Source organism: Heterocephalus glaber, unplaced genomic scaffold, assembly GCF_053883595.1.
Source record: "Heterocephalus glaber isolate CG9 unplaced genomic scaffold, H.glaber_assembly_v1.0 deba00001428, whole genome shotgun sequence".
Lineage (NCBI taxonomy): Eukaryota > Metazoa > Chordata > Mammalia > Rodentia > Bathyergidae > Heterocephalus > Heterocephalus glaber.
In genome coordinates, this window is record NW_028258293.1 from 1,915,763 (window position 1) to 1,939,917 (window position 24,155).

General features: G+C 38.6%; 1 protein-coding gene across 16 annotated transcripts in view; it reads right to left on the bottom strand.

Moving 5' to 3' along the window:
- The window catches only part of Elp4 (elongator acetyltransferase complex subunit 4), a 193,394-nt gene that overhangs the window by 134,142 nt on the left and 35,097 nt on the right, over positions 1–24,155 (bottom strand). For 12 of the 16 annotated variants that reach the window (XR_015451326.1, XR_015451325.1, XR_015451323.1 and 9 more), the window contains exons 4-5: positions 20,807–20,938; positions 12,762–12,904 (exon numbers count right to left, since the gene is read on the bottom strand). Coding sequence is in view for 12 of the 16 variants with exons in the window: in XM_087211214.1 (XP_087067340.1) it covers positions 12,762–12,904; positions 20,807–20,938 (275 nt within the window). In the remaining 4 variants the exon portion in view is untranslated. The remainder of the gene's footprint in view (positions 1–12,761; positions 12,905–20,806; positions 20,939–24,155) is intronic. The other 4 variants (XM_087211207.1, XM_087211212.1, XM_087211204.1 and 1 more) reach the window with 1 other exon arrangement.

A 24,155-nucleotide genomic window follows, 5' to 3' on the forward strand; every position in this document is an offset into this window, starting at 1 on the left:
ATTTATCATCTTCTTATGTCTACTTTTTAAATGGGTTGTCTATTAATGAGCTCTAAGAATTCTTTATATATTCTGCTCATAGGTTACATGCATTGGAAATACGGTCTACTTTTCATTTTAATTAAAGATGTAATTTAAAGTTCTAAATTTTGATGGAATCTCATTTATCAATTTTTTTCTTTTATACATCATGTTTTTGTATCCTAGGTAGTTCTTGCCTGCCCTGAATTCATAAATATTTTCCCTTATAATTTCTTCTTAAAGTTTTATACTTTTAGGCTTTCTTATTTAGGTTCATAGATCCCTTCAAGTTATTTTCATGTATGGAAAAAAAGAGTTGAGGTTAATTTTTTATATACAGAAACCAGGTGTTCTAGTGCCGTTCACTGAAAACACTATCTCTTCCTCGGCTCTTGAATTGAGTTTATATTCTATAAAATGCTAATGTTAAATAATCTTTCAAAACTCAGTGGACCATATATGTGTGGTTCTATTTCTAGATTCTCTGTTTTATTCAAATGATCTATATGTCTTTCCTTACACCAACACTGCCTTGATTACTGTAGCTTTAGAAGAAGTCTTAAAATTAGGTAATAAACATCTTCCAACACTGTTTTTGTTTTTGTTTTTAACTTTTCTAGGTCTTTGTACTCCCACATAACTTTTAAATTTCAATATCCAATTCTTCATTTCTAGCAAGTATACACAGACCTGAATTTTTATATATACCTTGTGTTTTCTAATCCTGCTAAATTCAAGTACAAGTTCTAGGGGCTCCTAGAGATTTCTTAGTATTTTCTCTGTAATGATCATTTCATCTACATATAAAGATTTAGCTTCTGCCATGCCAATCCTATCCTAGTTGTGTCATTTTATTGCCAGACTGTTTTGGTGGGGACTAGGTTTCAAAGTTTAATGGACAGATAAAGAGTAAGCATATCTGCCCTTTTTCCCCACCTTGAGGAGAAAGCATTGGATCTTCTCCATTCATATAAGGTGTTCTCGCTGGAAGTATGGAGTGCGTGTCTTTAATTTGTTGAGACGGTTCTGTTCTACTTCTAGTCTCCTGATAGCTTTTACCATAAACAGCTGTAGAATATAGTCCAATACTTTTTCTCCAACTAGTGACAGGATCATATGGCTTTTTCCTTTCCTCTATTTAAATGATGACTTTTGGGGGTGGATCTTCCTTCCAATGCTGAACCAACACTGCCATCCCAAAACAAGGCCACTTTATACATCCTGCCAGATCTGACTTCTAATAGTTTATTTTGTTAAACAAATTTCTATCTATGTTCATACCTTTTTCTTCTATTATCTTTATCCAGTTTTAGGATTAGCACAATGTTGAGTTCCTAAAATGAGGGGAGAAGTGTTCCTTCTTTTTTTTGCTTTAATTGTTTGATATAATTTATCAGTTAAAATGCATATGAGCCTGCTGTTGTCATATAGGTAGGTTTTCAAGCTAGGAATATACTTTCTTTAATAGGTGCTACTCAAATTTTATATTTCCTCCAGAGCTAGTTTCATTAATTTATCTTCCAAGGTACTTCTTAGAAATTGTGAAATTTATTTCAAAAAAGATGTTTGCAATATGCTTTCTTTATCCTTTTAAACTCTGTAAAATCTGTGGTAATATCTCCTAGATCTTGATATTGTAATTTAAAAAATGTATAACTGATATTGTGCAACAGGAAGAAAAGGTCTAAAGGTGCAGGGGAAGTGGGAGGGGTAGGGTAAGGAAAAAAGGGAAAAGAAAAAATATGAGAAAAGGAAAAAAAATGGGAAAAAAGTCTTTGCAAATAGGGAAGGGTGGAGGGGGTGAAGGGAGGGCAAGGGAAGGAAAAAAAAAAAGAACCAAGATACTCATGTCATGGTACAAGATCCCAATGATGAATGTAACTGTATTTTATACCGAAAATGTACCAATAAACTTAATGGGAAAAAAATACAAAGGTATAACAGATAATGTGAAATAGGGGAAGGGGAATTGGGAGGGGTAGGGGAAAGGAAAGAAGGGAATGGAATATGAGAAAATGAAAAAATGGAAACAAAATCTTTGTAAATAGGGAGGAATGGAGGGGGTTGAAGGGAGGGCAGGGGAATGGGGAAAGAATAAGAACCAAGAGAGATTATGTAAAGGTGCAAATTTCCAATAATTAATGTCATTATATTGTATATCTAAAATGTACCAATAAAATAAAATTTTAAAAAGATACATATTGCATGTATATACCAACTCTCCATGATGAATGTAATCATTATGTACTATGAACTTGTACTAATAAAAATTTTAAAATTATAAAAAATTGTCCATAATGCAAACATTTAGACGTAATTACTATGAATACTACTGACCATTTTATACAACTTACATATTTTAGTATATATTATATTCTGGTTTGTAATTTTCAAAAATAAATCTTTCATTTTGGGGTACAAGCTCTTCCATTGTTTGCATGCAACATAATTTAGTCAACTATTCCATAGTGAGAAATGTTATTTCTGGATTTTCAACATGACACACAATTATGATTATCACTTGTGTACATATGTTTCTACTAACTTGTGCTGGCTTCTTCACGATAAATTCCTAGAAATGGCACGATGGCAAGATGAGATACACTCTCACTTTTCATACATTTTTGTTGTTAACAACTTAACATTCCCATAATTAACATGAGTGATTTTTCTTTATTATCTCCAGTGCAGGGGATTATTATCTGAAATATGTGATGATATCAAAACATCTGCAAATAGAAATAGTTGCAATCCTTTTAATTTCTTCCTCTTGCCTGATTGTTCTAGCTAAAGTTCTGAGTATTAAACTGAGGAGCAGTGCTGAGAATCGACTCTTTTTCTCATTTCTTTTTTTAGAGGGAATGTTTTCAATATTTCTCCATTTAGTATGATGTTGGCTGTAGGTTTGTCATAAATAGGTTTAATTGTGTTAAGATTCCTATTTTCATCAGGGTTTTTGTCATGAATGGTTGTTGGATTTTGTCAAAGGCTTTTTCTGCATATATTTAGATCATGTGATTTTTATCCTTACTTCTACTTATGTGATATATTTATTGATTTACATATGTTGTACCATCATTATTTCCCTGAGATGAAGCTGACATGGTCGTGATGTATGATCTTTTTAATGATTTGTTGGATTCTGTTTTCCAGTACAGTATCTTGCTGAGGATTTTTGCATCTGTGTTCATTAGGGATAATGGCTTATAGTTTTCTATGAAATGATTCTAATGAATCCTTGCCCAGTTTTTGTACCTGAGTCATGCTGGCTTCAAGGAACAAGTTTATCAGTTCCTCTCCTTTCAATTACATGCAAGAGTTGGAGAAATATTGGTGTCAGTTCTTCTCTGAAGTTCTGGTAAAACTCAGCAGTGAATCCTTTAGGTCCTGGGCTTTTCTTAGTTGGTACTTTTTTTTTTTTTAACTGCCTCAATTTCATTGCCTGTTACTGGATTATTTGAGGATTTTATATCTTCTTGGTTCAATTTTGGTAAGTTATATGTGGCTAGGAATTTATTTGTTTCTTGCAGATTTTCCAATTTACTAGAATATAAATTTTCAAAATAGTTTCTTACAGTGCTTTAGATTCCAGTAGTGTCTGTTGTGATTTTACCTTTTTCATTTCTAATTGCACTAATATGGATCTTTTCTTTCCTTCTTCTGACAAAACTGGCTAAGGGTTTATCAATGTTATTTATCCTTTCAAGGAACCCACTCTTTCAGTCATTGATCATTGTCATTCTTTTAGTCTCAAATTCATGGATTTCTGCTCTCATTATAATTTCTCTCCTACAAGTTTGGGAGTTGGATTGCTTTTGTTTTTCTAGAACCTTATAGGTACAAAATGATATTTCTTTGCATTGACATTTTCATGATGTAATAGTGATGATAATGGCTAGTTCTGCATCATTTTTTGAGAAAATACTTTTTATATAGACCAAGCTGTCTCTTGCTTTTGTTACCTATGCGCTTGTGGCTTGTTAAAAGCATGCTTCCCCTCTTTGGTACTGGGGATGGAACTCAGGACTTTGTGCTTGCAAGGCAGGCGCAGTGCCACTGAGCTAAATGCTGGGCCCTCTTTTGTGGCTTGTGTTCAAAATTTATTGAGAAATGATCTCCTGTCTTGTACTGTTCTTAAAACAATAGTTATTTCATTCAGTTCTTACAAGACCTGATATCTATCTTTTGCCTATTTTGTAGTCCTCAGCTTTTTTGTATCAATTCAAAAAATGTCTTAATTTACTGAAATATATACACACGTGCAATTTTTTAAATTCTGAAACAATCTTAAGCTTATAGAAAATACAGAACAAAGAAAACTTTCTTGTTTGACTTGACAGTAAGTTACTGACATGACAACATCACTTCTAAATGTTCAGGGTGTGATTCCCGCAAATGACATCCTCCTCTAGAAGAACAATACAGCCAGCTCATATGACAATGCTGTCACCTGACCCTTAGGCTCCTGTCTGGTTCTGCCCCTTGTCTCATAACATTCCATGTGGCAAAGGAACTCAGGTCAGGATCACACGCTGCGTACAGCTGCCCTGTCTTCTCTTCAGCCACCTTAGGGCTGGATTCCTTGACTTAGAAGATCTTGACACTTCTGCACCTGTATTTGACTTAAAATACAGCTTTGTTGTTTCTTAAGCTTAGATTTGGGCAGGAAGGGGAAGGGCCAGTAAAAATGGTTAAGAAGTGATATGCATAGGTAACAATTCCCCAAGATGAATGTAATTATGTACTGCAAACAGATACTAGTAACAAAAGAAACTAAAAAACAATTTAAATTTTGCATTCTTGGTAGAAATATCCAAATATCACTGACTTTCTTCTTACAGCATATTACCAGGTGCTCCATAACTTTGATTTGCTTCATTAACCTGGTCAAGGTGATATCTGCCATCTTCTCACTATGGAATTATTCTTTTTTTTCCCCTTTGTAGTTAATAAATACTTTGTATGGAGGTGTTTTGAGGCTGTTTAAGTGTCTTGTTCCTGAACACATTTTCAGATTATTTTACATTACTTATTTATTTATATCAGTGTGTACTTGTGGTTTCTTCTATCATTAAATGGGATATAGCACTTCATGGTCATTTTCTCCGAAGAGTCTGGGTCCCTCTGATTGGAGAATGATGTTCATATTTGGTTTTAGATATATACACATTTACTTCCCCATTCCAACTATTTAGGACAACCCTTCATATTTTCTTCCATTACTTTTATAATTTCACTCACTATATTTGAATCTTTAGTTCTTCAGAAATGTAATTTGATGTGAAATATGAGGTATGGATTTCACGATAACATCCCGAAATGACTATGCCTATTAATTTGAAATCCTTCCCCTCATTATAAAAATTGTACTTGTTTACCCTAATATTGTGAATCTCTTAGATCACCTAAGAAGGGCTTAGACTTGCAGCCTTCCATGAGCTGGTCTGCCTTCCTGTACCTGGTTTACAGTCCTAACGGAAGCGTCTTATTCTCAAGCAATACTGCTTCTCTTGGGAGCTCATTCTGTTCACTGGCTTCCTCAGGCTTTTACCAGGTCACAGCCCCTTCTCAGTCATCCTACATATCAGCAGTGGGTGTCTTCAATTCTTTTTCTTCCACCTAAAGGTTATTGTTGATCTATTTGTTCATTATTCCTAACACTTTAATCCCCTTTGCTCTTTTGACTTCTATTGACTCCAGCTGGCAGCATTTCAACCCTGCTTCTACCCAAGAATATTGGCATGGATGCAAGACAGACACACAACCCGACGGACTGGTACGGCCATAGGCTGTGGACGCTTCCCCACTGAGCCCACACTGCAGGGCTACAAGGATGACTGTGCCTGTGACTTCACTGAGGGTCAGTCTGTACTTCAGAGACTGCAGCGTCCTCACCTGCATCTTCATCTATTCCCATTCTAGTTAATTCTTCCCATTTTCTCTTACAATCAAACAGAAAAAACATCTTCACTCATTGCCAACTCCTTCCAGGTGCGGCTCTCCTCCTTCCCTCCATGACCAAGTCTCCCAAGAGCGACTGATCCCTGCCTGCTTCCTGAGCTCACCCTTCACAGACTCCTCCCAGCCTCAAGAGCCTCTCCGGTCCAGAAAACACGGGTTGTCCTTTCACAGCCCACCCGGTGCCCCTGTAGAGAGGACCTCCTAGACTAGTGCTCTTTTCACCATCGTTTTCTTCAGAAAGGCCTTGCCGGAAATAAACTGCCCTCACCGCCTGCCTTACAGTTAAGTATCCCACAGGAAATATACCAGGAAAGTGTTCTCTACAATTCTTAATTGCACATCTAGTTGTTTATTTGTTCTTTAAGAATTTTGTGTGACTTCTCCTGGACCTGAAGCTCCATGTTGGAAGGGTAGCACAGTAACAATAAAGGCAGGCTGCTGGGAGGTGCTCGGTCTCACAGGGGCGCTAAGATTCAGAGAAGAGGTTCAGTAAATAGTGCTGGATACGTGCTTGGGCTTACTCAGTGAACCGCACTGGCTCAGTTCTCATGTGGGAACCTGGCAAACATTCTCAATATTCCCTTTCCCTTTCCCCAGCCCAAGGACCGGGAGTTTAGAGAGATAAAGAGACTACCAGGCGGCAGGGCCTCGGGCCACTTGGGCCCCAGTCAGAACACGGGTTTCTGATTCCAGGGCGGGAAGTCCTTAGACGCTGTGGGCCAGTCTGAGGACAGCTGACTTGGGTTGTAAAACTGGAATGTCTAAGGAGACAGGCATCAGTCACCTACCGATACTTTGCAAAGTGTGTGTGTGTGGTATTTTTTGGTACCAGGGATCAAACTTGGGACCTTGTGCTTGCGAGGCAGGCGCCGGAACCACTGAGCTAAATCCCTGGCCCTACTTTGCAAAGTAAAACAAAATAAAATCTCAGCGCTTCCGTCACACTAGTCACATTTCAGTCCGCACCAGTGGCACGTAGCCAGAGGCTGCTCTTTTCTAGCACAGATCAGAACATCCCACCCTGCAGAGAGCTCTTCTGGACAGTGCTGCGTGGACAGGTTCATTAGGTCTGTCCAGGGGAAACTTGCAGACACCAAGGAGCAAGACTAATAGCCCAGGAGTTCTGGTAAGAAATGCGGAAGAAATGTGGTGATGCAGGCTAGCATGTCAGAAGTAAAGGTTGCAAGAAGTGATATCTGGATATATTTTTAAAATACAGCAGATAAAACTTGACAGATTAAATGTAAAGAGAGGGGGTGTAGGGAGAGAGGGGTCAGGGTTTAAAGACTACTTAACTGAAGGAAGAATAGAAAGCTGGAAGGACACCCATAAACACGAGAGAGAGATGTCTATGAAGAAGGTATGAGGATTCAGGATGGTGAGTATGGTTGGAGATAATAAAACAAAACCATGTAGACCAATGTCTTTAGCATGCATACATGAACTGAGAAGTAGGATGAGCCACCAAGTGGAACTCTAAATCCTTTGATCTTAGTCACTTTCCTGTCCTTGGGACAAAATACCTGATAACCACAACTTAAAGGAAGAGATTTATTTGACTCAGTTTCCAGGGGGTTCAGTCCATGGTTGGCTGGCTCCATGGCAGAAACAGCATGGTGGAAAGGCCTGGTGGAAGACATCTGCTCACTCATGGTAGCCAGGAAGCAGAAAGAGAAGGGAGAGCCCAGGACAAGAACACATCCTTCCACCTCACATCCCAGTGACGCCTTCAACTAGGCCCCACTCTTAACAACTGTGAACTCATCTAATCCCAATCCATCCACCATTGAGTACAGCACTCCATGATCAATCACATCTGACAGCCCCACCTATGAACATAAGACTATTTATTTATTTGGTACTGGGGATCGAACTCGGGTCCTTGCGCTTGTGCAGCAGGCAGCAAAACCACTGAGCTAAATGCCTGGCTCAATACAAGACAATTTGGATGTGAACCATAAAACCCCTTAAAGAACAAAAGGAGGAAAACAGAAAGATAAACATACAAGCAAGTAACTTCTCTTCATTGATCAAAACAGTTCAGGATACAGTTCTGTATTTTTACTTTAATTTTACTAAGCAGCTAAGCAGTTAGACAAGAATCTCTATTTACAATTACACCGTATCTTTTCGTCAGTTCTGAGCTCTGTATTAATGTATCACTAACTATCTGTTTTTAATAACATAATTTATATTTCTACAACTACATGACTTTTGTTGCAAACTTTAGTCTTGTTAAATTTTGCTCCATGATTCCTTCTTGTAAGTATCAATTTTCTATTTCTGACTTCCAAGTACACTACAGTTCTCTGCTTCTCAATCTCAGAGAGTTGTGGAGTATTTCTGAAGTACCATACATTCCTATGTGACCCAGGCCCAGTTGCTGGTTTCTCCTGAACACTGGGATTAGAAAAAGGCTGAGGTTATCTGAGTGCTGTAGAATGCATTAATTCATCAAATACAGACAACTTCATCCTAGACTCCAGCACTAGCACCTGAAGAAAGCAAAACGCTTTTCCTCAAGGATTTACAATGCTCGAGGGGAAAGCAAGCATGCCGACAAAGAAAATAATTGTAGTGTAATGTGATTAGTATTCTGACAGAAGATGAAGAAAAATCAGTAGGAGTGAATGGGAAGCACAACTGTACTTGGTCTAGGAAAATGTTACAGAAGGCTGTGGAGGTCCCATTTCACCTGGAAAGGAAACCTGGCAGGAAAAGAGAAACAGAATGACTTCTAAAACCTTCAGTACTATTTCCATCCTCTTTCCATTGATCTTGTCCTGTAAATTCCCCTAGAAAGATAACTGGTTTTCTCAGAATTCAGTTCACTGAATTTAATCAGTACAAAACTTAGCCAAAGTAAAGAATTACTGTTCACTGTGTGGATAAACGTGTAAAAATAAAAGCTTGAAATTCAGAGAAACATAAAAATGAATGCATTCTATTTACCATCAACTCTATGGAAACTCAAAATTCAAGATGCAGAGTACCTATAGCTAAAATATAACATTTTACAATGTAAGAGAAATATTAGCTGGAACAGAAATACTCCGCTGTGCTCGAGTGGGTCCCTCTAAAGTTCCAGTGCTGCCAGTGTGACAGCGTGAAGAGGCAGGGCCTCTTGAGGTAATTAAGCCATCAGGACTTCTCCCTCCTAAATAGGATTATGCCCTGATAAAAGAGGATTTATACAGCCCTTGGCTACTTTGCTCCTCCACCCTCCACCATGCAAGAACACAGTATTTCTCCGGCAGAGCCCGCAGGGACCAGCTGTCACTCTGGAAGTGGAAGGCAGTGCTCCTCAGACCACAGAACCCAAAGTCCCTGGATCCTGGACTTTCTGGCCTCCAGAACTGTGAGACAACATCTTTCTGTTCTTTATAAACTACCCAATCTCAGGTGTCTTGCTACAGAAACACAAGTAGACTAAGACAGGCTGCCATCACAGCAGACACAGACGGGGTGTTGAATCATCAGGAGTTTATCATCTAGCGGTTCTGGGCCGGGACGACCAAGGCACGGTAGCAGCAGGGTTGGTCTCCAGCCGCCTTGCTGCGTGCACACAGGGCCTGGCTGGGAACTCCAGGGTCTCCTGCTCTTCAGTGAGGACTTCAACCCCACGTGACCAGGCTCCGCCCTCATCACTTGGTCTAAATCTGAGGTCCCTCAAGGGCCCTCTCCAATCCATCGCCCAGTCAGGCCTGCCCTGGGAGCCCAGAGGACAGTCACACAGTGGGTCCCCTATGTAGCAGGTTTATTCATCGATGGAAGAGGTTTCCTACTGAGGAAACCAAAGTGCTCTCAGACCCTCCTCTTGGCAAATGTTAAATGCAAAACAAAGCAAAATTTAAAACTCTCAGACTACACAATTATTCTCAAATGAGCTTTCTTGGGGCGGGGATTTAGCTCAGTGGTTCTGGCACCTGCCTCGCAAGCACAAGGTCCCAAGTTCCATCCCTGGAACCGAAAAAACAAAAAAACAAAAAAAACAAAAAAAACAAAAACCAAAAAAAAAAAATGAGCTTTCTCATCTATTATTTTGTGACCCAGATTATTCAATTTTTGACAATGAAATATCAAAACTGTCTCAATAATATTATGTACTGTGAAACATATCAAGTTTTTGTGCCTAGGCTTAAATCTGAAAATTTAAGCTATATGTTTGAACATTTTTACCAAGGCAAATCTACCAATAATTTAAAATTAATTGCTGCAAATTTCAAATGACCTTTAGTTTTACTTGCTGAAAAAATATCTTTACATGTTTTCAATAGCACCTTTCGAAATTATGAAATTATATATATTTATTTTCACATATGATAGTGGGACACAGCTATATACTCTAGCCTTAATTATAGGAAATATAGACAACTATGAGGCTTAGCTTTATTGTTTTATAAATGAACCAGTAAAGTTCATTTTAGTGAAATGAGCACACGCTTTTCATAAATTAAAATAAATCTCACATGGTAAAGTACCCATTTTCAAAATTAATTTAATTACATGTTTAAAATTTAATTACATTTAATTAAGCATTTAAGTTTAATATGAAATAAATGAATTATCAGTTAACTAGGATGAAATGAAATACTGCCTTGATAATTAAAATCTATAAATTTTCCTATTCTGTACAAAACTGCTAGCTCTCAAAACACACTCAGAAAATATGTATTTGAAAGACTACTGGATTCCATGCTCCCAGCTACCCAAGGTGCAGTTCTGGTGCCAGCTGGGTGGACTGTCCACGGACTCCTGGGTGGATGGAGGTGGCCTGGGTAGAGGTTCTGGAGACCTCGGTTTGGGTGACAGCTTGGTTACTCAGGACTGCAGCCTAGGAGCGTTATTGAGCATTCTGACCCCAGGCTTCCCACAAGATGCACTAATGCTACTCCTCCAGGGCTGAGGGAGAATTAAATATGCATAGTGTAAGGCCTGACTAGTATCCCAACCACAGAAGGTGTTCAACTACAGTTAATTTCTTCCTTTGCTCAACTGCTGAATGCTGGAATAAAATCTTGTACTTTTTGGCATAAAGAAAGTTTTAGCCCCGAAATACACGTTCTAAAGCACAGAAGTAGCCCTGTATTGGCATTTGTTCCCTTGCATCACACCCTGCGATGCCTCGCCTTCTGCACTCCCATGGTGCTGGGGACTAAGCCCAGGCCTCACCCCACCAGGCGAGCCTCCAGAACCCAGGCCCTCATTCCCTCGAGAAGCAGGGTGAACAGAACTGCTCACAGCACTCTGAGTCACAGAGCGCGCACCCTGTGTCTCAGATCCACCAGCTACTCTCTGAGAAATGATGGAAAAGTTGTCTGGATGTATTTCCCACGCCTGTATGTAAATTTGGTTCACTGTGTAGCAGAAGTTAGGCACTAGCATAGTCAGTGTAATCATTCAAAATGAACAAAAATCATCAATGTGGGTAGTGTAGGTAGAACTTCTCTATCCCTCAGACCCACATTTTTCACACCAGGATATTTATTTTCACTGAATTTAAGAGATCTTCTCAAGATTAACAGGAAGATGAACTTAGCATCTGCACAGATTTTTCATCCCTCTAACAGTGTGCTCTTTTCTCCATAACACAAAAGGTAAATGTGAAAGACACCCAAAGCTTCTCGGGTAGTGAAGCTAAGAGACAGAGAACTAATCTGACACCCCAATCCTGGTTCTACAACTTCATAGTTGAGCCTCAGATAAATCACTTTTGTGAATCAATGGTTCTGGAAACGAGGCATCCATGCTTCCACAGGGTGGACACAGGGCTATGTGAGCTGGCCAGTGTGGGGTGTGGAGCAGACTGCAGTCACGCGATGAGAGCGACTCTCACCAAAACAGCACCAATGTCGCCTACGCTGTATCTGGACACAGACCAGACAGCCCCGTACTAAAGTGAAGGAAGGTTTTAGAAGCAAGGCGCATAAGAATAAGTAGAGCAGTCTGCACTGAATTCTCAGGTATTATTTCCAGAAAGGAAACCACAGGTTTTTAAATCTCAGTTCACAACTTCCTGTGTATTAGATCTTTATTTCATCATTCATTTTACATTGCAAGTAATGGTTTTATAGCGTTAAAGTTAACCAAGGCCACAACCCTGTTCCATGGATTACTGTAATAAGAATTGAAATTAAATATTAGCACTTTATAAATTATTCAGTATCAAGTCCTGTAATTTTCAGCATTCTATCTTACTGAAGTTATTAGCAGTATAGATGGGTTGTTTTAACATTTAAACTCTTCCTTGTAAAATTCACACTATAAATGCTTTTCACCTAACACTATACAGATTATTTTATTTGCACCATAACTAAACAGTCTTGGGAAAGTACAGGCTTACTTACTTTTTGAAAGTGCACTTGCCCAAGACATTGAACAAGGAGTATTACTTTGTGTCATTTTCCCTGCTGTTATTATCAATAAGTACTTATTAATAAGTAATTGCATGTTGAAAGATGCTGACTTAGAACTGTTTCATTTTTTAAAAAAAACAAAACGAGAGGTCATAACTAGCTGGAATCTAGTTTTCCAGCTGTAAATGAAAGTGATAGCCAGCCTGACAGTACAGAAGCAGAATGAGAAGGAGGACAAGGATGTGAAAGAGGAGGAGGAGATGACAAGAGCTACATAGTTAATGGGAACCCTATGTACTGCAGGAACATGAGATTTACTATTAGGGTATGTGAGCTTCCAAACCTGGTGTTAAAAAAATGTATTCTATTGACCAGAATTCACATTCAAACTGGAATCCACTCATATACGGGCCATTAACTTACCAGGGTTCTGTGCTGAGGGGTGAAGATGACTTTTCTGGAAGGAAGAACTCATGCCATTTTGCAGTCTCAAGCAGTTCTTGGGGGATCTTTTTGGATGTGTCATAATAATGACCAAATCTTGAAGACGCCACTGGCCCAACCTGCTAAAACAACCTGTACTGGTTATTTAAGAAAATTATTTTTTAACTACAATTTCATCATCCGACATCCAGCAAAACAATGATATATACTTATGTACTATAATATATAAATAAGTTTCTTTACTGCCAAATTTAATAAGCATTAAGACTTCTTTTTACTTTACTGTATCTCTTAAGTTAAAGAATAATTTAAGAATAATAAATAATTTTAAAACAAAGAATGCGTAATTCTTACTTAATGTTTAAGATTTCAAGTTTTAATGAAAAACTAAATAGGCAGTTGCTAGGACCCAAATGAAAATTAATCAACATTAATTCACTGGTGGGAGGCCCCCCAAAAACCAGGTACTTAAATATACTAAATATAATTTTAAAAACGAAATGCTCACAAGATAAAGCACATGTATGTTCAGCATTTCTTACAGGCTGTCAAATTAAGCTTAGGGCATAAAAGGCACCACCTTACTCTGGCAAGGACAGGGCACAGGACAGAGCTGGAAGACACAGTCCATGTACCAGACAGGTCAGCGCTTGGCAGAATCGCTAGTTCACTGATAATTCCTGCTTTGTGTTCCCTATTAATAACTTCTCCAGCAAACTATTTTTTTCCTAAGAAAATGTAATAACTATTGACATGTATTTATACATGTTATAAAATCTACTAATTATTTCACTGCTTTGAATGGACTCTGGTCTCAGTTTTCATTCAGCACATCAGAAAAAAATACACACATATGTTCACACATGCACACCCCTCTATTCAAAGTTGAAATGTTAACAAATTCCACCTGACCACAGCTTCTAGTAAAAGCTCTGCTCTAATCTTACATAATTTCCATGTCCTAAATGCTACAAAATGGGCAAATTTAAGAACATTCAACAAAACTAAATAACCTCTTTAGGAAGAGAAGAAATACACATGCTGGGTTCTTATCTTACATCTTACTAAAAGACAATTTCTTAATCTAGCTAAAAACACAAATCTGCTTGACACCAGATATTTGCATTTAAGACTTCAAAAGTTTGTATTTGTAAATTAAATGGCTATACTCATCAAATTATACAGTAACATGGGACAAAACACTTCTCACAGAAGTACTTTTCTCAGATCCAGTTTGTGGGTCTGACGTTTATTTTCCTAATACAACAACTATTCATCTCTCTACAAAGTTCTACTCATTTTCATTAATGAAAGAGATCTGGAGATCTATTAGTTGGCTGTGATCTAATCTTTCCAATACAGTATTACATGCAGAATTATGGTTCCCAAAATATGATTTACCCATTTTGGATGTAAAGTACTGACAGTATAAATAAATTATACGCCATTAAAATATGCTTCTTATAAATAGAGTGTGAAGTTTTTAAAGGTAGTTATTAGTCTAAAGCCAGGTCTTAGCATTAGTCCGAAACAAGGTCTGTTCTTTGGCCTATAATCTATTCTTTATCCGGATTATGGTGCAGAATGTTTTCACTGCAATCTCTGCCAGAACTCATCTTTTCATTGTGTGAGCCCAAGCCCCCTCAACGTTTTAGAAAGGCCTTGACTAACTGAACTTTGATCTGATGTCTTCATTGAGAAAAACACCAGGTCGCCCATTTCAGATGCAAATCCCCCTGGGGCCCAATAGAATTTAGTAAAGACAGCAAAAAAAGAAGAAACCAGAAGTTTCCAGGATCCTCTTTGAGAACCCTGGGGCTCACTGGTGTCCCTAATCCACGCAGCAGCACGGATTACGGCAGATGATAACCTCTCCTGATTCAAAAGGATAAGCAGAGTGCCTACAAACTGGGTGGAGACTTGGATTTGGCCAGAATGAAACACCATGCAATAAAAGCCCGTCTGCGTCAGAGCCCTCTGAAAGGGGCTCAGTGTAGCCCATTCCCAGGCCTAGCAGGGAAGCTTGCAAAAGCCTACCTGAATCAAACAAGCATGAATAATCTATTTTAGCAGCCTGGCCATGGGGAGCGGGAAGAAAGAGAGACTTTCCACTTCTTTTAAGTTGAGTTAATAAATTTATTAGTGGGCTGAAGGTTCTCCAAGCCTTGTGCATGCAGAGAAATATGCTAAATTGCCAAGAAGAGAAGTATGCTTTTTAAGTCGCCGTCTCTATTAATGTTTCTAATTACAATATTAATGTGATAGCCGTCTCAGATTTGGGATGAATCAAGGCAGAAAACTGATTTCATGCTGTGACAGTTTACATATATGACACAAATAATTCATTAAAATGTAAAAATGAAATTGGGAGCTTTTCTCATTATAATTGTTAGCAAATTATTTAGAAATTAAGATTCAACATGATAGCTAAAAGAATTCGCGAGGTACACATAAAACTTTCCTTACTGAGTAAAGACTTTAATCTTTCAATTACAAAGGAAAACAAATATATTCGTACAGAAAAAACAAGTTTGCAGGTTTTCTTCTACCCAAGACACATGGTATTGACATATAATCAGATATCAGAAACATGGAAGTCTTCTGAGGCCCCAAACTATAAAACAAACACTGAAATATTTCCTCTAAAAAAGACCATTAAATGTTACAAATAATAATAATAATGATAATTATCCATACAATACTATGATCAACTTTACAAAAACAGATGCATTAAAAATATCAAATTGTCATCCACAGCCAGTTTACTTGGTCTGGTAAGAACATGTTGCCTTAGTTTTACATTATGGGAACTTCTACTTCACATCTGTAAGTTACCTTTTAACTTTGCCTCCTGTCAAGAAATATAATGTAACAGGAAGTAAAAATTTACTGTGCTAAAAGAAAATGGACACTGATAGAGGTACAGAAGGAAAATGGAGCAACAAAACAGTAACGAGCCCTCCCCAGGAGATTAGGCAGAAGTGGGACTTTCAGTAAACAGCATGAAGAAGACATTTTCTCACCATGTTCTCATTTCTTGTTTCTCAGGAAGGCATAAAGGAAAGCAAGCATCCAAATAGCCACTACAGCACTTTGAGTCTCAGCACAGGCAACTGAACTGGAGCCAATAATTATTTCATTCGGTAATAGCCATTCCATAAAGTGTGAGGCACTGTATAAATGCTATCATGATTGTGTCCCAAGTCACCCTTTGTAATTAAGTGTCTCATGGAACATGACATCTGTTGGTCATCTACACATCCACGCACTGGTCACAAGATTGTGGGGCTAAGATAGCAAGCCAAAGTGCAAGGAGAATTCAATATAATGAAGACCCATCCCTGTGTGAAATCCAGAGCTGCAGTGGCCACGGTGGCAGAGTTCTACAATGCTGAAGAAAGTACTTCAGAACGCACTGCAAGCAGGCCACCAACTCGTGGCATGAGAAGGAAAGAGGGACTGATGATTAGACAGCAAGGAAGGGGGCAGCTCCACTTCGGAGAGAGACTCAAAATCACATAGTGAGGGAAGGGAGCTTCATTAAGACAGCACATGCTTTGAACTAGATGAGTCACTGATTTATTTAACTATGCTACTGATTAACGTGTGCAAATTCTTAACCTTTTTACATCCCCTAAGTGGGAATACAACTACATTCTCAAACCTGGTGACAATTTATATGAGAGGGGATTCCTACTACTCAACACATCTGGGCTTGGACTACTTGGTTAATCTTAAACTATAATCATGTTAACTGCATTTCGTACCAAGTAAAATAATAAAAAACCCAGTTTTTTCTTTTATTTGGTTTTGTTACAAACGGGAAGTAGCAGGGCTACTGGAGTTGCTCAATGGTTGAACATTTGCCTAGCATGCACGAGGCCCTGGGTTTGATCCCCTGGACCACAAACTAAACTGGAAATCGCAAAAGTTATAAAGTCGGGCCAGGGATTTAGCTCAGTGGTTCTGCTGCCTGCCTTGCAAGCGCAAGATCCCAAGTTCGATCCCCGGTCCACCCCCCCTCCAAAGTTATAAAGTCCATGAGGATGAGTGATGACCAAGAATTATCAGTTTTGGCAAATCATTACATATAAAATTAGTGTGAGGCTGAGGATGTAGTGAGTAGCTGAGCACCTGCTTAGCACATGCAAATCCCTGGCTTGACCCTCAGCACTGCAAACAATAAAATAAAACAACCATGAAAGGCAAATATACATGCTGGAGACATTTCAGAGAAAAGCAAAAAGCCAGAAGATGATTCTGTTCTCTGTAGAACTCACTTGTTAATAAAATAAACTTTGACCATTAACTGTAAAGTCAAAATAAGCTGTTATTTTATTTGTGGTATTTATTAATGCAACTGAACTCAGTTTAACCTTTACCTTGCATACTGTACAAGCCATTCATTCATACACCCAACAAGTGACTACTGAGCACCCACTATATGCCAGTAAATCAAAACAGCAAAATCTCTTTCTCCTCCGGAGCTCATATTCTAGTAGAAGAAAACTGACAAATAAGAAAACATATTATCTGCTAGCTCTAGTGATAATCAATGGCATGAGATGACAGGAGAGTGTAGGACATCACTCCTGGTGCAGTGACACATCGGCAAACCCCCAGAGAAGATAGAATAAGTAGTTTGCAGATTACTGTAAAAAGAACACAATTTTCACAACATTCCAGCTTTAATCATTGAAAACTGAACACCGAGAGTTATCTGTTACTGTTTGGCACTGAGGAAGCTGACTCCATAAATAATCAAGGCACTACAGGTGTGCCTCATTCTCAAAGGCAGGGTGGAAGTAGCACTACTCACTGATAGTGAATGAGGACACAGTGTTGTCCAAAACTACAATTTATAAAGAAGCAAAGAAGTTCTAAGGAAACAAAGAATCTTTTTCCAAACTTCAGACAGATTTCATAGCAAGCAGTAAGAGCGAAGGCTTAAGGTTTCCCCTGAAGAATGTTGATGACCAGTTAAAGAACCAGCCCGAGATGGAAGTAAAGAGAAAAGGCTGCAGAAACAAGTGCTGTCTAATCAAAGACGGGGCACTGTCTTTACTAAAAGGCCAGATTTAAGTTAGAGCTCATGTTCATTACTAATGATTCACTCTCCTCAGAAGAGCAAGCCAGGTAACTTAAATAAATTCTCCAGATTAAAGACACGACGTACTTGCTGTTAGGGTTCTCAAGTGCTAGTTCCACATCTCCTGCTGCTTTCGTCTCCGACATGCACCTGCACCTCATGTTTCCCAAGCACACTAACAACTCTGGATTCTTTCAAATACAAGCGTGTACTATTCTACTGTTCAGACATGCCACAGTTCATTTAACTAGCTGCATACTACGCACATTGGGTTATTCCAATCTATTACTATTAAAAACGTGCTACATGACTAGCTCACACATTTTCCATTGTACAGCTGAGTAAATGCATTCATAATTTCAATTTCCAACAGGATCAATGGATGTATGTTTTTGTACTTCTGAAGGACACTACCAAATTAGTCTCCACAGAAGTGGTACCTGGTATCTGTCCACCAGCAGGTACAAGAGTACCAGTTCCCCTCTGACCTTGCTAGCACAGTGTTCTACCAAACAACTCAGATCACTGTTCATCTAACAAGAGAAAATGACAGATCAGTGCAGTTTTCATTTGCATTTCTCTTACTACAACTGAAATTGGGAATCTGGGTATTTTGCTTATGTTTAAAAGACACTTGAATTTTCTTTTCATATTTTTGCCCATTTCTAAAAATTGCATTTTGGGCTTTTCCATGCTAATTTCTTAGTTCTTTGTATAAATGAAAGATTAGTCCTTATTTTAGTACATGAGTTGCAAATACTCTCTCTGCAGTTTGCAGTTGGTTCACTCATACAAATCATATTATTTAAACAAGTTCCACATTTAAATTATGAAAATCTGCCATTGCTTAATATGCATGCGTTATTGTTAATGCTTAATCAATATTTGCCAACTGAATGAATGAATGCCTTTAACATTCACTCAATATTTATTCATGATCTGGGCATTAGTATAGGTGGCAGAGAGACATGAGAAAAGAAAACAAGTCCTCTGTCCTCATGAAGAACTCTGGTGGAAGACAGAGTTGTACTAACAATTAACTTGAAATAACGTGAGAGCTTGAAAATTATGAAGTGCTATGGAAAATAAAAATGACAATGTAGATAATCTGCACGGAAAGATGTCTGAGTGCACTTAGAGAAGGAAGACTTGGTGAATGAGAAAGTGAAAGGCACGGCCAGCAGAAACCCAAGCTGTTCCCAAGGGGCGGCTCTCAGAGAGTGAGCGTCCATAGAAGGGAGGGTCTGGGGTGGCCAGCTTGGGTGAGGCTATAGTTTGTGCACACTCACAGGAAGTGCACACCTCACACTGTACCTTCCCTCACAGGTCATGCAAGACAGGGCTGGATGCTGCCTCTGGGCCTGGCAGCAATGTGGCATAAACAACAGCCTGCCATCTTTCAGAAGGGGCAGCACAAACAGGAAAACAAGGGAGGCATCTGAAGTTACAAAGCACTGCCAACCTACTTCCGTCCTTGGGAAAGACCATGCAGATGTCAACGTGGAAGACCAGAGAGAGGGAAGGAGAACTATGTCTCATTCTGATTAGAATTTTCCCCTTTTCTAACAACAAGATAAAGTCTGGCAGACATCAAAGTGTCCTGAGAAGAGAATGAAGTGATCAGCCAAAAGAGGGGTTAGTTAAATAAACAGAGTTGTGTAGGAGACCAGCTTGAAACCACACTGGCCAGGCTATAGGAAGTTATTGGATTGGCTAATAAATGGGCTATTAATGAAACTGAGAATCTGTCCTTGGCCTATGTGACTCGCTGAATGATCCTTCGGCTGGCATGTGGAAATAGAGCTCCATAAGCCAACGTTCACAGTTGAGATCTTAATGGTCAATGATACTGTGGTGCCTCTGAAAGCAAGATGACACCACAGCTGAGGATTCGACTCTTGTGCAGCCTTCTCTCAGATCAAACGCCACCTAAAGATACCACAGGTGGCTTCCTAACTATGATCTGTCCTTCACAGGAGTCCACCACTCCTCCCTTTTACAGGCCTGGCTTTTCTCAGTCCTTAGTCCTGTTCTTTCCTAGCTTTGCCTTTACATCCCCTGCTATACTGTGTAACCAATAAATAGTGGCTGGTCCAGAGCCTCAGGGTCTTAATCCTTGAAGAGCTTGGGCCTTCCGGCGCCCCCAGTTAAAACTACCCCTTGTTCTTCATCCTCGCCGTACCCTTGGTCAGGTGGTTGGGCGGCCCCCAAAAGCTAGACACAGTGGCACATGTCTATAATCCCAGCTACTTGGGAAGCCGAGGTAGAAAGGTTACAAGCTGGATGCCAGCCTGGGGAATGCAGCAACATCATGTGTCAGACTTTGAAAAACAATTAAAAAGGGCTAGGAATGTAGCACAGTGCAAGAGTGCTTGCCTAGCATGTGTGAGGTGGGCTTAGTCCCAAGGACAGTACTGCCGAAGAGGAACGACAACAGCAACAACTGGCAAACAGAGCTCTTGCAAAGAGCTCATGCCAGTTCCTGACTTTAAACGACAGGCTTAACTGATACCTGCTTTGCCTTCCAGAAACCTCTCCTCATTTCCTGTCTCAGCTTCTTCTTTTTCTTTTTTCCAGTACAGGGATGGAACGTGTCCCAGCTTATTCTTGACAGGTGAGATAACTGAGTTTGGTAATGGTTGAATATGCATAGGGATCAAAATAGCAGCTCCACAATTACCATGTACACTGAATACTTGTAGGTGACCATAACGGATGTAAATGGCCTCATCAGTTCACTTACTGCTGCCAGCAAGCCTAGAATAAAGGATTCTATACGGAAATTGGGGAAAAATAGAATAATCTATTTTGGTAAAAATTATCGTTATTTGTAAGACATACACCATCTAATCAAACACTAAATGAAATGCTTAATTATTTAAATAGTAAATAAGTCCGTCTGCACATATTATACATAGCTGGTAGGGTGACTTGCCTCTATCTTGGGTAATAACTGGTACCGCCAAGCTATTTTCATCTTCACATTAGATTCTGGTGTTTTATGATTACATTCATCTTCCTCAAGTTCTCTTTTATAACTATCATCAAGTAATGGTGCAGGAAGTTCCTAAGAAAACAGAATAATACATTATTGAGCATCTGTGGTAAATATGACAACTTTTAAAATCATAATATTGGCAAAACTATAACTTTCCAATGTATTAAAAATCGGTGTCTTAGTATTTATTTAAGCATGAATTAACAACAATATAGACATTTCTAAATCAGAAAAAGGGTATATTATCTGGGAAATTTAATGCTGTAGTAATAAACTAGAATTTGAAAATATCTGAGCTTCTATTATCACAAAAATCAATTACTATTCCAATAAGAGGCTAAGCACATTTTTCAAAAACTGTATTTTAAAGCAAGCCTGGAATTAGCACTTACACATTACATATAATTATTGTTATATTTGCCACAAGGTAAAAATAAAGCACTGCACAATCTATTTACTGGTTTGTAATTCCAGAATTCAAAAAACTCATTCACCGACATAATGGGTAAAGTAACAACTAAGAATAAAGACATTTATTTTACCCATATCAAATATTAGTTTTGTACCTGCAAGCTTATATTTCCTCTTTACCAATGAAAGTAGAATTTAAAATCTCTGATTAAATGAAGAGATGCTGAATTCCAATTTATTAATTTTAGAAGATGATCCACTAAGTGACTACAAAAAGCAGGAAACATTTTGTTTTTGTAAACAGGTACTATAGAATTAAAAAAACAAACAAGTTTTTTGAAAAAGAAATGCATATAAAATAATTTTTATTAGAATCACAAAGATAATGTGGAGATTTAAATAAGTAATCACAATCTTATAAACTGCTAAGCATCCAATGAACGAGGGACACGAGAAGTTCAGCAAATCCTGTTACTCTGAGCCACACATTTTAGATCATCAGTATTACGGAGCAGTTAGTATAAAATACATAGATTCATATATTTCTTAAATGCAGGAACACATAATAGTTATGACAAAGGTTACTCATGCTAAAAATTAATTTTGCAACAGGGATATAATAAATTTCAAAATTTCTATCACATTATCTTCCACTGTTTAAAATATGCAAATTTGAAAGAAAATGTTGTTAAACTAATGCATAGAGAAATTAATGCGATAGAAAATACAGTGCTGGCTGGGCACGGTGGCGCACACCTGCAGTCTCAGGCCCTTGAGAAGCTGGGGCAGGAGGGTTGCAAGCTTGAGGCCAGCCTGTGCAGCTCAGACCTTGTGTCAAAATAAAAGTGAGGAAGGGCTGTGGATGTAGCTCCATGGTGGAGCACTTGCCTGATGCAGATTCAATCCCTAGCACCTACACACAAAAAGCCCTATAGTCAAATAGCTTAGTCTTTTTAACACAGTAACACATCTAAATAAGATTATAAAAAAGCACTTTCCATTTATCTCACTACATATATACCTATTCCTGCAGCAGACATTTCACCAGTTTAAAACCTTTTCGTGTGTTATGAAAGTTATACTGATCTTAACTGTAGTACTGGTAAGACAGGTAACTCATTTTGCAAAGTTAAAGGTGAAAAAAATTCAAGATGCATAGAAACTACAATCCAACAATTAAGGTCCATTTAAAGTCCACTTTCTTAAATTCAGTGCTTTTTTTTTAACCACATCCAGAACTGTGTTAACTATCACCACTGAATTTCAGAAAACTTTCACTGCTCTGAAAAGAAACCCTGCACTCCTTAAATACTTCCTGTTCTCTCACCTATGTCCCCGTCCCTGGCAATCACTAATCTGCTTTTTCTTTTGATAAATTAATCCACTACAAACACTTTATATGAATAAAATCAGAGAATATGTGACTTCTTTCTGTTTGATTTCTTTTACGTAGCATGTCTTCAACACTTACCTATGTTGTAGCGTGTATCAGTGCCTCATTCTTTTTTATTCCTGAATAATATTCCACTGTGAAGATACACTACATTTTGTTCATCTTCTAGTACTGATGGACATATGAATAATTTCCATCTTTTGGCTATCTATGAGTAATGCTGCATGCACTTTTTTTTGTATGTGAACATATCTTTTCAATTCTTTTAGGTCCTAGGAGCAGAACTTCTGGGTCACAGAATAACTCTACGTTTAACTTTTTGAAGAAGTATCAAAATGTTTTCCACTGTGGCTAAGCTGGTTTATATTCTGACCAAAAATGTATGATGGCTCCAATTTTTCCAAATCCTTACCTACACTTAGTTTTCCATTTAAAAAAAAGCAGCTACCCAAGCATGAAGTGGATCTCCGTGTGGTTTGGATTTGCGTTTCCCAAACGACAGCAATGCTGAGGGACTTCTCATGTGCCAGTTTGGCCATTTGTGCCTTCCTGGGTACCACTGTATCGTGTCCTTTCCCTGATTTTAAATCCAGTTGTTTCCCTTTGGTTGCTGAGCTGGAAGCCTTACTTACATCTGTGTACTAGATGTTAACAGATTCATCTGTTACTTTCTCTTTCCACGGGTTGCTTTTTCACTCTCTTGGCAATGCCCTCTGGGGCCCAAAAGGTTTTAATTTGATGAAGCCCAATTTATTTGTTTTTTCTTTTGTTGTTTATGCTTTTGATGTCATATATAAAAACTGCCTAATTCATGGTCAGGAAGACGTATACCTCTGTTTTCTTTATGATTTTTTTTTTTTTTGGCACCAGGGATGGAACTGGGGACCTTGCGCTTGTGAGGGAGGCGGCAGCACCACTGAACTACATCCCCGGCCCCTCTTTATGAATTTTAGTTCTTACGTTTAGGTCTTTGATACATTCCAACTGAATTGCCATACATAATGCAAGATGGAAGTTGTAATTTCTTATAAGATTATAAGAAATATATTGAAATTATTACTTACTAAGTATTTACTGTATGCTAGGTTTTGGCTCAGATTTGAGGTTGAAGTAGTAAACAGTGAACAAACAAAGCAGCAGTAACAAGTGTACACAGAGAGTGCCCGCTGGCCCAACCCCTTTCCCAAGTGCTCCAGACACGCCCACTCTCTGTCCACAGTAAGTTTATGAGGCAGGAGCCAAGATTATCCACCAGTTACCTCCCCAAGGCCACAAAGTAGTAAATGCCAGCTATGAATCTGGGCCTGGGTGGTCAGTTCTGGAGCGTGTGTTCTTAGCCACAGGCCACACTGCCTCTATTCCAAGCTTTCACTGTATTTGGGGTGGGGGTTAAAAACAGCAAACAAGCAGTTATATAATAGATCACCTGACAATAAATGTAAAAGTTTGAGAAAGGCAAGAAGACACAAACTCTACTTTTAT